The sequence below is a fragment of the Hypomesus nipponensis genome, chromosome 9 (genome assembly GCF_054491055.1).
Source record: "Hypomesus nipponensis isolate SF chromosome 9, ASM5449105v1, whole genome shotgun sequence".
Lineage (NCBI taxonomy): Eukaryota > Metazoa > Chordata > Actinopteri > Osmeriformes > Osmeridae > Hypomesus > Hypomesus nipponensis.
Window position 1 is genome coordinate 3,407,616 of NC_140369.1, and position 17,862 is coordinate 3,425,477.

Sequence of the window (17,862 nt, forward strand, 5' to 3'; positions counted from 1 at the left end):
CTATATATATATATATATATATATATATATATATATATATATATATATTATTATTATTTTTTACATTATTGTATTAATTGTCAAATAAAATAACATAAAATGTGATCATACTTGTCAGACTAACAAATCAGTTAAATTCCGCATAACTCAAAATCAAACAGTGAAAGCAAGGATTGTTTGCCTCTAAAACAGGACAGTTATTATTGATCATCATTTAGGAACTCAAGGCGGAACTGTGTTGGCTGGGAGGGGTCAGGAGGGAAGTCTTGCTGTGTTGTGATTGGCTCAGAGACGTGTCCCTCATAGAGTCCTCCTGATATGACAAGCGTGTCTTCATCTGAGATGTATAGGTCACCTGAAAAGAACAACATTGAACATTAACTAGTCATTGATCTATGGAAGCAAATCAGTGACATCATGTTTTGAATTTTCAAAGGATTGGATATTGTTAGTTACGGTGGTAGGGTGTGGTTTGCCGTCAAACCGGGGAGGGGGGGGGAGCTAGTTTGTGCGATAATCTAATGTGTTCTGCAGAGAAGGGACACTGGTGTTGATCACGGTTTGGACTGGAAGGGAGAAACCAGGACAACGGCAGATATCTTTTATTTATTTGACTACGAAGTTAAGGTGGCAGGCGTGTGTTGCTTCCGGCCGCCTTTACTGAAAACTGCTGCGGGAAATCCTGCCGGATGTTGCTATCTGAATTTTTTCGGCTTTAATTTTACGGATCTGAATTTCACCAGTCGAATTTGAGCAGCCCGAATTTAGTTATTTTTCCATTTCTAAAGCTCTAATTTATTTTATTTAATTTTCGGGATCTGAATTTTACTGTTCTAATTTGAGGAACCTGCATTTCTGAACCTTGATTTTTGGTATCAGATTATTTTTTTACATTGAAATAAATTGACATTTTAATTTTAAAGAGGTGAATTCAAAACAAACAAATTCGGTGGTGTTTAAATGTCAATATTAAGTATTCAATGCCTTTTAAAACTCAAAACATTATATCACTGGTTTGCTTCCATGTTGATCACTTCACAAGTACATGCATTTGTGGCGCAGGCATTCGGTAGCAGTTTAAACACTCCTACAATGTATATAGTAAATACTGTTATGTATTTGTATGTAATGTATATATAAATACTGCAGAGTGTTTTTTAGGGGATGTTCTAGGGCTTACCAGTGTTTTCAGTGAGCGGCCGATGTGAGTACTGGACTCTTCTCTGGTGGCATCTTGTCACCTGGTACATCACCAACCCCAAGATGGACACCCCAAGCACCACACTGAACACCACGGTCAGGGTCCTCTCATAGTCATCCAGCCTCACTTCCTTTCCTACAATCAAGGAGAGGAACCAGGTGAAAAACTTGCACACAGACATGTGTCTTGTGTCCGGGACAGTAAGGTCAAAGGTCAGACACACAGAGCTTACCTCGTGTGTCGTTAAGCGCTGTGTTGGTCGTTGACACCCACGAGGTGGTGTTGGCGGTGGGAGGATCGTCACTTGGTGGATGGGAGGGTGAGGCTGATGTGGCGTTCACAGTCTCGTTCGTAGCTGGTGATTGAGTCGACGGCAGATTGGACGTGGTGTTGAAAATCAGAGTCGTAGCTGGTGATTGAGTCGTTGTCAGATTGGACGTGGTGTTGAAAATCACAGTCGTAGCTGGTGATTGAGTCGTTGTCAGATTGGACGTGGTGTTGAAAATCACAGTCGTAGCTGGTAATTGAGTTGTTGTTAGATTGGACGTGGTGTTGAAAATCACAGTCGTAGCTGGTGATTGAGTCGTTGGCACTGTGGTGAGAGGAGAGCCAGTAGGAGGGCTAGACGTGGTGTTGATCTCCCCGGCTCCGGCTGCAGGCCCTGGGGTGTGGGTGCTGACAGAGCTGGCCGTGGGGACTGTGGAGGTGCCAGCAGAGCCGTTGGGTGGAGCACCTCCTCCAGCGATCGCAGGCGTGGCACCCGCTGTTGTTGTGAACGTTCCATTGGAGGCGGAGGTTCTGTCCAGCATTGCCGTGACAGTGGCTGGGTTTGGAACCCCTGTCGTGGCGCGTAAGATGGTTGAAGTGTCCTTAGGTCCCTCTGGAGGGCTTAGGGCAGCGCTGGCCAGGGACACAGACAGCAGACATCCGACCAGGAGCAGAGAATACCTGGTCTCCATGATCAACAGCAGTCTTCTGCTTGGATATTCGTCCCTATAGCATAGATTCAACGTTTGTGATCACACAGTATTACAAAAACACTCACCGAATAGTGTTGAAGATTAAACACTGTATGCTAGTTCCTGATTTACAAACAGTTGTTGCCATAGAACTCTCCCTTCTAATACATATTTTTATATCTCATATATTTATCTTTGTAAAGGGTACAAATATGAAGTGAAGACCCATGCAGTGTAAGCAGAAAGCTCAGAGACCGTACTTTTTGATCCCTCTTAAGTGTTAGGACAATACAGTAGGCCGTCACAACGTTATCAAAAGAACCTCAACAAACAAAACCAATGCACCTGTGCTTTTAAACCCATAGAAGGTCGTGAGACAGAGACCAGACCTTACGGTATCTACAGAATACACAACAAGCTTTGCATTTCCAGTTTGACCTTATCCTGTGTCAGTTCTTTCAACAGTCCAACAACAGCTTTTTATTACGTACCTTTTGCACGCACTACTTTGTCCCGACTGAAAACCAGGAAGTTATTGTCAGTGTCTGGGCACTCCTGTGGGAGAATCAACAGGCTTATCCTCAAGCCAGGGGCAGGTGAGGGGGCGGAGCCTTCCTTTGTCAACTTCCTTCTTTTGTGAATGTTGCCATGGAGACAGAGGTGATCAACCAGTCTACCACTCCCTCTCTCTCTTTTCCTCTATCTCACATTGTTTACTGTCAGTATTGCTCAAGCAATTCTTAACACATAACAGTCATGTGGCGATTGCAGTACTAAAATGTTAGTGACTTAATGTGTGACTGTGTGTCTGCGTTCCTAACAACCATCTGTTAACTCTGCTTGTGTTGTTTTGTTCACTACCAGGTTCATGAAGAAAAAACAAGACACAAATAAGCCTCTTCTCCAGAATCTGCTTCAGGAAACAGGTGAACCAAGCACTAGTAGTTTATTAACAAATCTCATTAACAAACAATATCTTGAATATTACCACACAGCATTGCGAAACACTAAATCTACATGATGACACTGTACATGCTGACTGACTGCCTTTGGCATACTAATACTATAGGAGACACATTAATAATCACATTATTATCGCAGAGAAAATATTTAATTCAGACACATTTTTATTCAAACGATAAAACGATATAATCAGAAAAGCCTTGAGTAGAAAAGTCTATAGTCAGAAAAGTGAATGAATTAAACGCTGCTGTCAAAAGCCGTGTCTGTCTGTGTTGTGTCTGTCTGTGTTCTGCATCTGTCTGTGTTCTGTGTCTGTCTGTGTTCTGCGTTTCAGAGCAATCAGGTCCCAGCTTAGCTAAAGATTAGTTTCAAAGATGAGTCACAAAGACACACCTCAACCTCGTCTCCACCTGCTTCAGGGAAACACGGCAGGTTTCCTCTCAGCACCAGAGCTGCAGAACATCTGGAAGACGCAGCATCCTGACCCCGTCTTCACATCTTGGTGACTTTCTCCATGTCTCGGTCCGTTATATCGAACACTGAGACTGCGAAGGCCGGGTTGTCAGTTCCCTTCTTCAGCTCTGATCCATCCTTTTCCACCAGCTCTGGTTCTGAGTCCTGTGGGGATCGAATGCGGTAGTTATGATGAAACTATGAAATACAGAACTTGATCAGAAGATGAGAGGTCATCTTTATGTGAATGTAGTTTGGTGTTAGACAAGGCCCAGTATGTGATACTACTGGGAACCAGTGTGAACCTTTCTCTCACAGACAGGCAACCTACACATACCTGCATTCAAACTTAGACTGAACCTGCATTACTAGAACTTAGACTGAACCTTCATTATTAGAACCTAGACTGAACCTGCATTATTAGAACCTAGACTGAACCTTCATTACTAGAACCTAGACTGAACCTGCATTATTAGAACCTAGACTGAACCTGCATTACTAGAACCTAGACTGAACCTGCATTACTAGAACCTAGACTGAACCTGTATTATTAGAACCTAGACTGAACCTGCATTATTAGAACCTAGACTGAACCTTCATTACTAGAACCTAGACTGAACCTGCATTATTAGAACCTAGACTGAACCTGCATTACTAGAACCTAGACTGAACCTGCATTACTAGAACCTAGACTGAACCTGTATTATTAGAACCTAGACTGAACCTGCATTACTAAAACCTAGACTGAACCTGTGATTGAACCCAGACAAGCAGACAAACCTGGGCGTGTCGTCCGCAGTTGAAGCAGATCAGATCATTCTTCCTGACAAACAGATCGGAGCAGAGCCTCTCCTGCTTACAGCCACCTGGACACACACAAACACACCGTAGGCGATTCTAGGTTTAAACATGCAAAGGGTAGTAGTAGGAGGAGCCAGGAGGAAGACTTACCTGTGATAGCGCTCGCCAGCAGACCAGACGTCATGGTGACTAGAGTGCCCAGCACACAGAAGTAGAGGTAGGACAGGGAGTACCAGGAGTCGGCCAGCGCTGGACGCTCTCTAACACAACAAGAGGACTGAGTCAGGACCAGTCAGGACCAGTCAGGACCAGTCAGGACCAGTCAGGACCAGTCAGGACCAGTCAGGACCAGAGAATTGTCATGTTATCAGAACATGAATCTTTGAAAGTGTGTTTTGCTCTTGTGGATTTGAGTGTGTGCGTGTGTGCTTCCATGTGTAAATGACTGAACATGTATGAACATCTGCCAGTAAGTTAAGACCATGTATCACCTACTGTAGGTCCTGACTAGACACCGTGTGTCACCTACTGTAGGTCCTGACTAGACACCGTGTGTCACCTACTGTAGGTCCTGACTAGACACCGTGTGTCACCTACTGTAGGTCCTGACTAGACACCGTGTGTCACCTACTGTAGGTCCTGACTAGACACCGTGTGTCACCTACTGTAGGTCCTGACTAGACACCACGCGTCACCAGCTGTAATAGGGCTTACAGAGCTGACTCACTCTGTCAGGGGGGGGAATGTGACCGCGCTGGTCCAGGGTGCCACCGTGGTGGCGTTGAAGTGGACCGTGCGGTTACACCCGGCCGTGCTGAGGGGGAGGGGGTTGGTCTTGTCGGGCGTGGGGGGGTAGATCTGGGCTCCGATGCCCACCCACAGGGTGATAACCAGCCCCAGGATCAGTCCTGACAGCCCTCCCTGTCACACAGATAGCAGAACCACACACTTCCTTCATCTCTGATTGTTTGCATGTCGACATTGATTGGATCGAGTTTCAAAAAACAGGCCACAACTGGTGTGTATGTAACTGATTGAATATCAACTAATAAGTCACAATTTTCCTCCCAGCTTTGAATATTTTGTTTAACCCATATGACCTACGTATTTTCAATAGATTTAAACAGCACCTAAAGAGATCATATGTCAGGGTGCTGCTGGAGGGCACAGTGTCTGCAGGAGAGCATACAGTCATATCTGGAACAGGACTTACAGTGGAGTTTGAACATACAGTCATATCTGGAACAGGACTTACAGTGGAGTTTGAACATACAGTCATATCTGGAACAGGACTTACAGTGGAGTTTGAACATACAGTCATATCTGGAACAGGATTTACAGTGGAGTTTGAACATACAGTCATATCTGGAGCAGGACTTACAATGGAGTTTGAACATACAGTCATATCAGGAACAGGACTTACAGTGGAGTTTGAACATACAGTCATATCTGGAACAGGACTTACAGTGGAGTTTGAACATACAGTCATATCTGGAACAGGACTTACAGTGGAGTTTGAACATACAGTCATATCTGGAACAGGACTTACAGTGGAGTTTGAACATACAGTCATATCTGGAACAGGACTTACAGTGGAGTTTGAACATACAGTCATATCTGGAGCAGGACTTACAATGGAGTTTGAACATACGGTCATATCAGGAACAGGACTTACAGTGGAGTTTGAACATACAGTCATATCTGGAACAGGACTTACAGTGGAGTTTGAACATACAGTCATATCTGGAACAGGACTTACAGTGGAGTTTGAACATACAGTCATATCTGGAACAGGACTTACAGTGGAGTTTGAACATACAGTCATATCTGGAGCAGGACTTACAGTGGAGTTTGTGGTACGGAAGAACATGCCGAGCAAGTAGAGACCGAGGAGAGGACCACTGATCATCCCAAACACAGAGAGGGCGGCCTGAGAACACACACACGTTAAGACACACACGTTAAGACACACACGTTAAGACACACATGTTAAGACACACACGTTAAGACACACATGTTAAGACACACACGTTAAGACAATCACATACATATATCCCCACACACACACATTAAGACACACACACACATTAAGACACACTCACACACGTTAAGACAATCACATACATATATCCCCACACACACACATTAAGACACACACATTAAGACACACACACATTAAGACACACACATTAAGACACACACACGTTAAGACACACACCTTAAGACACACACACATTAAGACACACACATTAAGACACACTCACACACGTTAAGACACTGACACATCCCTCCACATACACACACAGACACACACATTACTACGACACACACACACGTACCCACAAACAGACAGAAACCCACAACAAGCACTGACACACATGCATAACTAGACAGGGGGCGCTAGAGAGCAGTGCTTCAGAACAGGCTCACAGGTGGTGCAGAGTGTTGAGAGGTTAGCGACCTGTAGGATGCTGCCCATCAGAGACGCCACGGCAGCCATCCCTATGCACACCGCTCCAAAGAACACACCTGCAGGAGATCAGTTACCGTTAGACCAACACGTCATCACTACAAACACAGCCACATCATAAACACAGCACCCATACACTGTCATGGATATTTATAACTAAATATTTGACAATCCGAATAAGAATGGTCTTTTTTAACCATCTAATTTTACACAAAAAAATTGTTTTCTGTGGTAGGAAGGTGCAATAACTATAGGTGTGGCTTATGTCATATGAAAAAAGGTATATATATTTATCATTTATATGACAAATGACGCAAAATATTGTCTTGTCAGACTGGCTCGCTGCAGTGCAGATACTTACTCAGACCCATGTTGATCCACAACACCTGTTTCTCTGTCAGGTCTTTCCACACCGGCTTCACAAAGTCCTCCACGGTAACCGCCACCAGGGCGTTGATGCTGGAGGACACTGTGCTGGGGGGCAGAGCGCAGCATGACACGCTACACACTACAGCATGACACGCTACACACTGCTGCATGACACGCTACACACTGCTGCATGACACGCTACACACTGCTGCATGACACGCTACACATTCCTGCATGACACGCTACACATTCTTGCATGACACGCTACACACTGCTGCATGACACGCTACACACTGCTGCATGACACGCTACACACTGCTGCATGACACGCTACACACTGCAGCATGACACGCTACACACTGCTGCATGACACGCTACACACTACAGCATGACACGCTACACACTGCTGCATGACACGCTACACACTGCTGCATGACACGCTACACACTGCTGCATGACACGCTACACACTGCTGCATGACACGCTACACACTACAGCATGACACGCTACACACTGCTGCATGACACGCTACACACTACAGCATGACACGCTACACACTGCTGCATGACACGCTACACACTGCTGCATGACACGCTACACACTGCAGCATGACACGCTACACACTGCTGCATGACACGCTACACACTGCAGCATGACACGCTACACACTGCTGCATGACACGCTACACACTGCTGCATGACACGCTACACACTACAGCATGACACGCTACACACTGCTGCATGACACGCTACACACTGCTGCATGACACGCTACACACTGCTGCATGACACGCAACACACTGCTGCATGACACGCTACACACTGCTGCATGACACGCTACACACTGCAGCATGACACGCTACACACTGCTGCATGACACGCTACACACTGCTGCATGACACGCTACACACTGCTGCATGACACGCTACACACTGCAGCATGCCACGCTACACACTGCTGCATGACACGCTACACACTGCTGCATGACACGCAACACACTGCTGCATGACACGCTACACACTGCTGCATGACACGCTACACACTGCTGCATGACACGCAACACACTGCAGCATGACACGCTACACACTGCTGCATGACACGCAACACACTGCTGCATGACACGCAACACACTACAGCATGACACACTACACACTGCTGCATGACACGCTACACACTGCTGAATGACACGCTACACACTGCTGCATGACACGGTACACACTGCTGCATGACACGCTACACACTGCAGCATGACACGCTACACACTGCTGCATGACACGCAACACACTGCTGCATGACACGCAACACACTACAGCATGACACACTACACACTGCTGCATGACACACTACACACTGCTGCATGACACGCAACACACTACAGCATGACACACTACACACTGCTGCATGACACACTACACACTGCTGCATGACACGCTACACACTGCTGCATGACACGCTACACACTGCTGCATGACACGCTACACATGGTTGTCAACTTTGTTGATGTATGTTTGTACATGCACTTTGTAAGTGTGCTTGAAGTTCAGTTTAGTTTTGCTTGTGAGTTGATTAACGACTTGTAAAAGGCTGTGAACGGAGATGTGTATCAGCAGGTTCATGGGACTAGTTGTGATGTGTGTCTGATTGACTGTGATTGGTGGTTGGTTGTGGTGGAGGGGCTGGATTTCTCTACTCACCTCAGGGTTCCACTGTACGCTGCTGCCACAAACAAGCCAGGGACCCCAGGGTAGGCAGCCAGGATGTCCATTACCAGGTATGGAAGTAGCTTTCAAACACACACACACAAGTCACTCTGTAAGTCGCGACTTACAGTAAGTACAGGGACATTCCCCCTGAGGCAAGTCGGATGAACTGCCTTGTCCAAGGACACAACGTCATTTGGCACAGCCGGGAATCGAACCAAAACCTTCTGATTAGTAGCCCGACTCCCTAACCGCTCAGCCATCAGACACCCGCATACAATATCAATTAATTAACATTGATGTAGTTAGTGAAGTGAACGTCTAGGTAGTTAGAGAAGTTAGTGTGGATGCAGAGAGTGTTAGTTCATCCTGCAGGCCTACCTGGTCCAGAGCCCCCACATCTCCGTTGCTGAGGGGGTCACAGTCCTTGTAGATGGAGAACATGGTGATACCAGAGAAAACAGCCAGGCTTACCGTCACCCAGAGACCGACCATGTTCACGTACAGAGACCTGGGCACACAGGGAACTCAGTCCATCTTTTATAAGCATTTCGACGCAGATATAAGAACATAAAACACGATGCGTGAATGGGGCTATTGAAACTACACTACCAGTGAAAGTGCTTTTTGATGCTCCCGAGGGAGACAGAACAAAGTCCTCAGATGACATGACAGCTTCAGAGGATACAGGGCGGCAGGAATATCGTGCTTCTCTCATTTCCGCACCTGCACCAGCTTAACGTCCGACTGTTATCCTGCGTCAGGCGGCGTGCGGCTCTAATCGAGACGTCATCAAACGGAATTTAAGATTTAAGTAATAGAGACATTATTGTTAGGAGTGGAACAATATATCGTGGAACAATATATCGCAATACGAACATTTTACGATATCTATCGTACGGTTATGGCAATATTTTTACAATATGATGTCCGTTAGAGCCTTTTGGTTGAACTACCAGAACGCGACCTATTCTGCACCTGCGTCATGCGTGCATTCACTGCATTCACAGAAATTGCTTGAACTGAGTTAACTCAATTGTATGTACAACACAGAAAATTATTGAAACTGTTTAATGTTTTGGAAATAAATCTGTTAATTGAATTTCATTTAAAATGATGTTCAAAATATCGTGATACATATTGTATCGTACACCCAGTATCGTGATACGTTATGTATCGTGAGCTGAGTGTATCGTTACACCCCTAGTTATTGTTGCACCGTAATTAAGTATGAAATATGCACTGGTGATTGCTGATCGTCTGTTGTACTTCCTATGTGCTCTCTCTGATCATGTGATCTCTCTGATCATGTGATCTCTCTGATCACGTGATCTCTCTGTAGGTCACTCTGAATGGAAGGGGCAGCTGAATGGGTCACATGCGAGACGTGAATGTACTCACATCTTGGCATGCGTCAGGGTCTTGCAGGAGATGTAGCGCTGCACCTGTGATTGGTTGATGGAGTAGATGGAGGTCCACATGATGCTGCCGCCCACCACGATGGTCCAGAAGGTGTGACGAGTCAGGGGGTCGGGGTTGAAGCTGCGGAACGTGCACAGGAAGTCTGAGAAGACTGTGTGTGTGTGTGTGAGACAGAGAGAGAGAGAGAGAGAGAGAGAGAGAGAGAGAGAGAGAGAGAGAGAGAGAGACAGAGACAGAGACAGAGACAGAGACAGAGACAGAGACAGAGACAGAGACAGAGACAGAGACAGAGACAGACAGACAGAGAGAGAGAGAGACAGAGACAGAGACAGACAGAGAGAGAGACAGAGAGAGAGACAGAGAGAGACAGACAGACAGAGAGAGAGAGAGAGAGAGAGAGAGAGAGAGAGAGAGAGAGAGAGAGAGAGAGAGAAACAGAGAGAGAGAGAAACAGAGAGAGAGAGAAACAGAGAGAGCGAGAGAGAGAGAGAGAGAGAGAGAGAGAGAGAGAGAGAGAGAGAGAGAGGGTAAGAGAGCCTCTGTGTCTGTTTACATGTGTGTGTGTGTTTACTTGAAAGCGTCCAGCCGCCCCCCCTTGGAGGCGTCGTCCCAGATCCGGCCCAGCCCCCCCTGGATCACCGCTCCCCTGGCAATGACGGCCACGAAGCCAGCCAGCATGATCACCATCTGGAACACGTCTGTCCAGATCACTGCCTTCAGACCTCCCTAGACACACACACACATATACACAGGCGCACACAAATACACACACACACACACAGACACAGACACACACACACACATAAACACAGACACACACATACTCACCACACGGACAGACACAAACACCAACAGTAGGTCAGAGAGAGACAAAGTTTCAGGACGCTAGCATCTGTTTTGAAAGGAATAGCGATGCAGATTCATCCAATACTCAATTCCATGACACACATAAATACACATATACACCTATATACAGCACATCCAATGTTTATTGGTCAATCCTCGGTAGAGTGGGAGGAACATAATGGATGACATACTGACCAAGGTGCAGTAGATGATGCACACCACTCCTGTGGCCACTAACACACCCCACAGGTTCAGCCCTGTGACTGAAAAACACAACACAGGCCTTGATCTAGGCGCTTCCACTCACAGCTATCAGGAGACAGCCGTCACCACACAAGCATCTCTGATAGATAACATTTAAAGGCAGCATTGCATTTGCAAATGTAGCAGTGATAAAAGTATGCACTCGGCGTGTGCGATCTTATCTCCTTTCCTACATGTTTACAAAACTGTCTGGTTACGAGATACCATGAGGCTCAAGTGTGCAGTCAGCGTTTTTTCAGAGTGCCATACAGTGTGTTTTTTCTATTCTGACTGAAGGAAGAGAGTGTGCAAATGTCTAAAGAGAAAACGCGCTTCACTCTGCGTCTGTATTCAGGATGAAAAAATTCAGATTTTTCGTGCGGACGCAAATAGAATATCTCTGGGCTTTGCAGAAAGGCGCTGGTGTCGTCACTGAAGCTCTATCTTAAATTAGCCGATATTTTACAAAAATATTAAACTAGCCTACAAGCTATAGCGGTCCAGAGATGATGAGGCACTGGGAAGTGCTCCCAGGCCAGAGGAAAACACCATGGACACGCCCTGAGAGTAACTCTTTTGCACATCACTTACTTTGATTGAGGGCCAGAGCTGGTGCATAGATGACCATGCCGGTGTATAGAGCCTGGAACATTCAATATAATCCATTAGCTGATTGAACTCAGACGCACATGTACACACTCATGCACACACACAGCAAGTTAAACAATCATGATGGTAATCAGATAGCCCTGGTAAAGCACGTCATAACAAAGACTATATGTTCCTATGACAAGTTCATGTTTACGCATCCAGCAATGCACTCAGAAAGATCTTGAACAGATTTTGATGAGGTGTGTATTGATATGGAAGAATCGTATGTTCGTCGTGTTGTTGAAAGCCATCTGTAGTTACCGTTTGTATGATATACATGGATGTCCCGACCACACGAATCAACTTGTTGTAGCGCATCTCCAGATACTAGGGAGAAAATTGAAGATTTTAGTTTCAAGTTTCTGTATTGTTCTGTGTTTTTGGCATTTGTAAAAAGTAAATAGATAGAGCCTTTATTGGAATGATTTGGTCCTGCTCCTCTTGACAGTTTCCTAGCAGCCTATTCCAAACCATTTAAAAAATAAGTCTGATTAATATTCTCTCAGAACACAAACAGCTGCATGGAAACTCTGCTTTGGTTGTTATCTAACTGAATTGTTAGCGAGCTAGCCTAGCTAACGTTACTAACGTTACCTTACCTTCGTAATTGTCAATGTAGCTAGAAACATTGTTAATTGTCATTTTAGGAAGATAACCCGAACACCTGTAAAAACCGTATTTTGTGTGAAAACTTGCATAACTGCTATCTACCGGAAGTTGTTGACCTGGATTGTGCAATCTGTGGAAGTGATGCGTGCATTGTGGGCGTCAGTTAATGCGGAAATGTCAGTTGGGCTTCCGTCAGCGCGCCAAACGTAACTATTTGCGTTCCGGGCATGATGAATTAAAGGCAAATAAAATAAATAAAAATTGTAGGCCTATTCATTTTTTTCCTAATATACAGTATAAATAAATATTTTGATATTGATTAATTTTACATATTTTAGTTTTCATTGGTTTTGCAGCCCACCTACACTTGCGGCTCACAGGTTGGAAATTGCTGTCCTAGATAGATAAAAGGTTCTTCCAAGAATCTCCTTTTGGTATGACACAGCAAGCAGAACCCCAATGAGCGCGAGCAGTATTCCACTGCGCAAGCATATTTTGCCTATAAGTGGATCCTCACTGTGATCTCACTGGCTACAGTACCAACCCTGTCCAGGTTCTCTCTACAGTACCCACCCTGTCCAGGTTCTCTCACCTCGTAGGTGCTGGTGATGCCCAGACGGTAGAAGAGAGGGACGAAAATCTCGGCCGTGATGACGGACATGATGGCGTACGAGAAGCCAAAGATCCAGAAGGCCGCTCCGTACAGGTAGGCTTCGGCTGGAGTTCCAATCACGGTGATGCCGGACATGAAGCTGGCGGTGAGCGACATAGCCACCGGCACGGCCGACATCTGCCGACCTCCGAGCAGGAACTCATCGCTGCTGGTGTTTTTGCGTCCTCGGATGGCCTGGAAAAGGCCGATGCCGGCGGCTCCGAGGACCGTGCCAGCGAATACCACATAGTCCCACACGGAGAAGGGCGCTACAGGTCCGCCGGTACCCGTCATGGTTAATCAGTCCAGCAGAGAGCTTCCAAAAAGTAACTACTGTGTCATCTATGTCGTTCACCTTGCTTTACTGTGTAACTCACCTCAAGGCTGTTCACTCACTGCTTCCTCAAAGTCCAATGGAAACCAAACAAAATTCTTCCAGGAGCCAAGAATGATCACACCTAAATTCACCTAAACCTCGTCTGAGTATCTAAATGCAGTCTTCAGTAACTGTTTAATTTGACAGAATTTGTAGTTGTAGTTATGAAAGATTTCCAGAGTTTGAATTAATGTCTCAGAAACACCTGGGAATACCTAAAAAAAAAACACAAAAAAAGTTTCAATACTTACTGAACATACTGTTTTGAACATATCATTTGTAGAGTCATTTGTAGAAAATGTGCCAGTACTAGAAACACTTTGTTACGAGTGCTGACACAAGGAGGTGAGGACTGCTTTCAGTTAAGTTCACCTTCTTTAAGAGCGGTCAATGAATTCTGTATACTCCTCGTAGAATCCCAACATCAAGCTGCTGGTTCTAGTAGCTTTCTGTCTTGGCAGGCTTCACTCATTTGAAGTTTAGTGAATGATCACTGTCCTTGTTTGTGGACCAGGAAGACTGCTCCTATGGCTTCTACAGTTTAAGAGGTATCTACCCTCCATAAAGACGTTTTAGTTAATAATCTCTCAAGGACAGAAGATACCAAGACGACTCCTGATAAAACTGAGAGGAAACTTGCTGGCAAAAACACTTTACAGATCAGACCAGATGTTAATCATCATTGACTAATGCTTTAGTATGACATTTTGTGTGCTCAAACTATCTCATTTGTGATGAGAGGCTATGTTAAGCATCAAGGTCATGATTTCTCTTCATTTTGAATTTCCAGCATTTTTAGACCACCAGGTTGATAGGTCTCCCAGGGAGGGTAAGGAATGGACAATGCAGAGTTGTTATTTCTGTGGCGTCATTTAAAAAGATAAAATAAAACAAGAATTCAGCTTCTCTTTTTCTTTAACAACATTTTACACTTTAAATAAATCCATATGAAATAATCCCAATACAACCTAAATAATCCAATGTTAAAGACATCTTTATTCATAAATCCAATACTGAGACAAAATGATAAAAAGACAAACACAACATGTTTTCAACAGCAAAACATTCTTTAGTTAGAGACTTTCAAAGCAATGCAAAACATGGATAATCCTTATCAATCATTTACCTCAAAAGCAAACACAAGTAGACACTTGGTATAAGTTTATGTTTAAATGGTGGATGGTTAAGGGCCCTACAAACAGCTGCAGTGATTATCCTCTTCTAAGTTCAACTGAGCTCCTGGAACTTTTGGCAATGGGAACATGTCCTGATTTGACAGGACAGGAGCATCCTGTACTCTGACAATTTTATTGACATTTCTGACTCATTAAATGTTTCTGCCTCATCAGTGGGCCATCATGTAATGTAATTATATGATGTATGTTTTAAAGGTTAGATATTTATATTATAATGTATGTTTTAAATGTTTTATATCTGTATGTAAGTTGTATATGTGGACCCCACTAAAAGTAGCTCTGTTTTAGGGTAGAGCTAATGGCGATCCTCCTAAATAAACACAAAAACAAATAAATCATGACAGTGTGTAACCGTGGCCTATTCTCTGTCCTCCAACTGCAAACTTCAAATCAACTCAACATCTGTATACCGCTCAAACGAACAGTTGAAAAGGTTGTCTTGTACTGTGAGGAGTGGGCCGCTAACCTTACCTGGGACCTACATTTGTGTGTTCCTAACTGGGTTTCTTCTTAGAGAACGGTAAAAGCCCTTCGTCTTGTCTGTTCTGCCATCCTGTGGAACCTGTGCAAACTGCATCAACATTTATCTGTAGAACAACTTTAAGTTTGTAGTGGCATTCACTCCGAGAGAGTTCTTGGTGATGAAACTGACTTGCTTTGCAGACTTCCTCAACACTCAACAGGAGTCTGAGAAGAGGGACAGAGGCTTACGACCTCCCGGTGTGGTCCTGTGTGCCGTTCGCTTCGTGGTCATCATTAATGCATGTCATCCTCATAATGGACTGATGGCTACTGGTTCCCCGTCTTTGGAGATGGGAGATAAGGAGCGGCTGGAGACCAGGAGGACGACGGCTCCTCTATAAGACCCCCAGGCACTGTCGGACACAGCAGAAGCAGGGAAGGCAGAAGCTGAGCTGACGTTCTCTTACATCTCTCAGGTAAGTGTCTACTCATGGTCAAAAAAGAAGCCTGCTAAATGAAAATAAATACCAAGCCTGTGTAGACTCAAATAAATAAACAAATATAGTTTAACATTTCAGAGAACCCACTATAAAACACAAAGCTTTAAAATCCACTGAATTCTTCCATTTTATTTTCAAAATTCTTCCTCATACTGTCAACCCTTCATGCAGGTACTTGTTGAAACAAGAACGATCATCTGTTCCTCCCAGCATCATGGATTGTTCAGTTTTCTTCTGGGGGCTTCTGTGTGTGCTGATTAGCCCTGCTGTTGCCATCTGTGTCCCCACCGACTACACCGTGTACGTGGAGAAACAGGAATGTGACTACTGTGTGGCCATCAACACCACCATCTGCATGGGCTTCTGTTACTCCAGGGTGAGTGACTGTTCAGTCAGATCGACACTTTGAAGCAGGGGCGTAGATTTGTTTTCAAACGTGGGTGTGACAGCTTTTTCAAGCGAGGATGACATTAACTCCAGGCTATGTTGATTGAATCTATGTTTATATACAGTAGGCTACATATGAGATTTTATTCAGTTAGCAGACGCTTTTATCCAAAGCGACGTGGGAAAAGTGTAAATAGACCTTTATATCACATTTATTGCGTATATTCGTTGTACTTCATTATACATTTGTCCTGTTTATGTAAGTCTCTGGAAGAGGTGCTGTATAGGTTGGAACTAACTAGGTAACTAAGCTCTGTTGTCACAACTGAAAATTAATAGAATACACAGTACGGTATCCCTTCCAGGAACATGTACTTACATGTTGTTATAATTCTACCGCACACATTATCTTGACATATTCTATCGGTGAGCCATCCAGAAAAGCACCAGGTTGACGTCAATAAAACATTTAAATCAAATCGAATGTATTCGTGCAGCCCTTTTTTTTTAGTTATTTTACAGAAGGCTTCACACGCCCTATTGTACCGTACCTAAAACCAACCTAAACAGGTTTAAACGACAGCTAAACCTGTGTCTTCAGGACAGCAACATGAAGGAACTGGCGGGTTCTAGATTCCTGCTCCAGCGAGGCTGTGTGTACAACAAGGTGGAGTACAGGACAGCTATCCTGCCAGGGTGCCCTTCCCACGCCAACCCCCTCTTCACCTACCCCGTGGCTGTCACCTGCCACTGTGGCACGTGCAACACGGACAGCGATGAATGCGCCCACAAGGCCATAGGAGACGGTGCCCGGTGCTCCAAGCCGTTGAGAAACCTCTACCCATACCCTGGCCAGAGCAACTACATTAGCCTCGACTGACCGGCCTGTTTGTTTTGTTGGTCGAAGCTGAAGTGAAATGTTTTTTGTTGTATTTTTTCCCCTTTCCTTCTTCCCCAAATGAAGAGGAAGTTTTTTGTGTTCCGTTTTTTTTTTTTTTTTTGTATTTGCATTTATTTTGCTTTGTGGTGCGTATTGGTGAACGTATAGACGTGGTACCATTGTTAGTTTGTTAGCTTACATTGTTTGCACCGCGTGAGTGTTCTTTTCTGGTGTCCGGACTGTGGTTTGTGGATGTGCTTTTTGTTTACAACTCAATGGTGTCTGATCCTTAACGTTTTTATTCCTTTCAGTTCTGTTGTTCCTGCTGCCGTCTGGCCTGTTACTGGCTCACGTCATTATTCTCTTCTGTAAACGATGATAACTTTCCTTGAACTTGATTAAAGCTTAGGTCTTGAAATAGTTTCTCGGTAATCATTAATCACATCCTATGTGGGAACATTTCAATATCAGCGCGCAAATAACACAGCACAGGTGGCAAAACAATTGGCACATTCACTTCAACCTTGACAGTTCTCTGTCTGAATTATGTATTATTGTTACATATCTGTGTGTGGTGGTACGTCCCTCCCTTCTGGATGCCCTCCAAACGTATGTGAGTCTTTCTCCGTTCGACAGAGAGGCGTCACAGAGCCCACGCATGGTTCACGTGCAGGTCCAAAACATTCAAAAGGCATTCGGGGAAACAGCTGTGATTTATATATA

General features: G+C 44.7%; 3 protein-coding genes across 3 annotated transcripts; 1 reads left to right on the top strand and 2 right to left on the bottom strand.

The window, feature by feature from the left end:
* Positions 1-106: 106 nt before the first annotated feature.
* LOC146272361 (uncharacterized) lies at positions 107-2,741 on the bottom strand. Its single transcript, XM_084706196.1, has 4 exons — positions 2,652-2,741; positions 1,434-2,194; positions 1,181-1,336; positions 107-355 (listed from the first exon to the last, which is right to left on the bottom strand). Exons 2-4 carry the CDS (start codon positions 2,158-2,160, stop codon positions 201-203), a joined length of 1,038 nt encoding a protein of 345 aa, XP_084562322.1. The 5' UTR covers positions 2,161-2,194; positions 2,652-2,741; the 3' UTR covers positions 107-200.
* A 306-nt stretch (positions 2,742-3,047) lies between these two features.
* Positions 3,048-13,633, bottom strand: slc5a8l (solute carrier family 5 member 8, like). The gene is made up of 15 exons (XM_084704801.1): positions 13,279-13,633; positions 12,339-12,404; positions 12,018-12,069; positions 11,379-11,446; positions 10,909-11,063; positions 10,317-10,457; positions 9,297-9,426; positions 8,910-8,998; positions 7,209-7,321; positions 6,839-6,906; positions 6,221-6,307; positions 5,105-5,298; positions 4,528-4,637; positions 4,357-4,442; positions 3,048-3,741 (listed from the first exon to the last, which is right to left on the bottom strand). The coding sequence occupies exons 1-15, from the start codon at positions 13,630-13,632 to the stop codon at positions 3,616-3,618; spliced, it is 1,839 nt and encodes a 612-aa protein (XP_084560927.1). The 5' UTR covers position 13,633; the 3' UTR covers positions 3,048-3,615.
* A 2,453-nt stretch (positions 13,634-16,086) lies between these two features.
* tshba (thyroid stimulating hormone subunit beta a) lies at positions 16,087-17,559 on the top strand. Its single transcript, XM_084704854.1, has 2 exons — positions 16,087-16,248; positions 16,861-17,559. The coding sequence occupies exons 1-2, from the start codon at positions 16,087-16,089 to the stop codon at positions 17,137-17,139; spliced, it is 441 nt and encodes a 146-aa protein (XP_084560980.1). The 3' UTR covers positions 17,140-17,559.
* Positions 17,560-17,862: the final 303 nt, after the last annotated feature.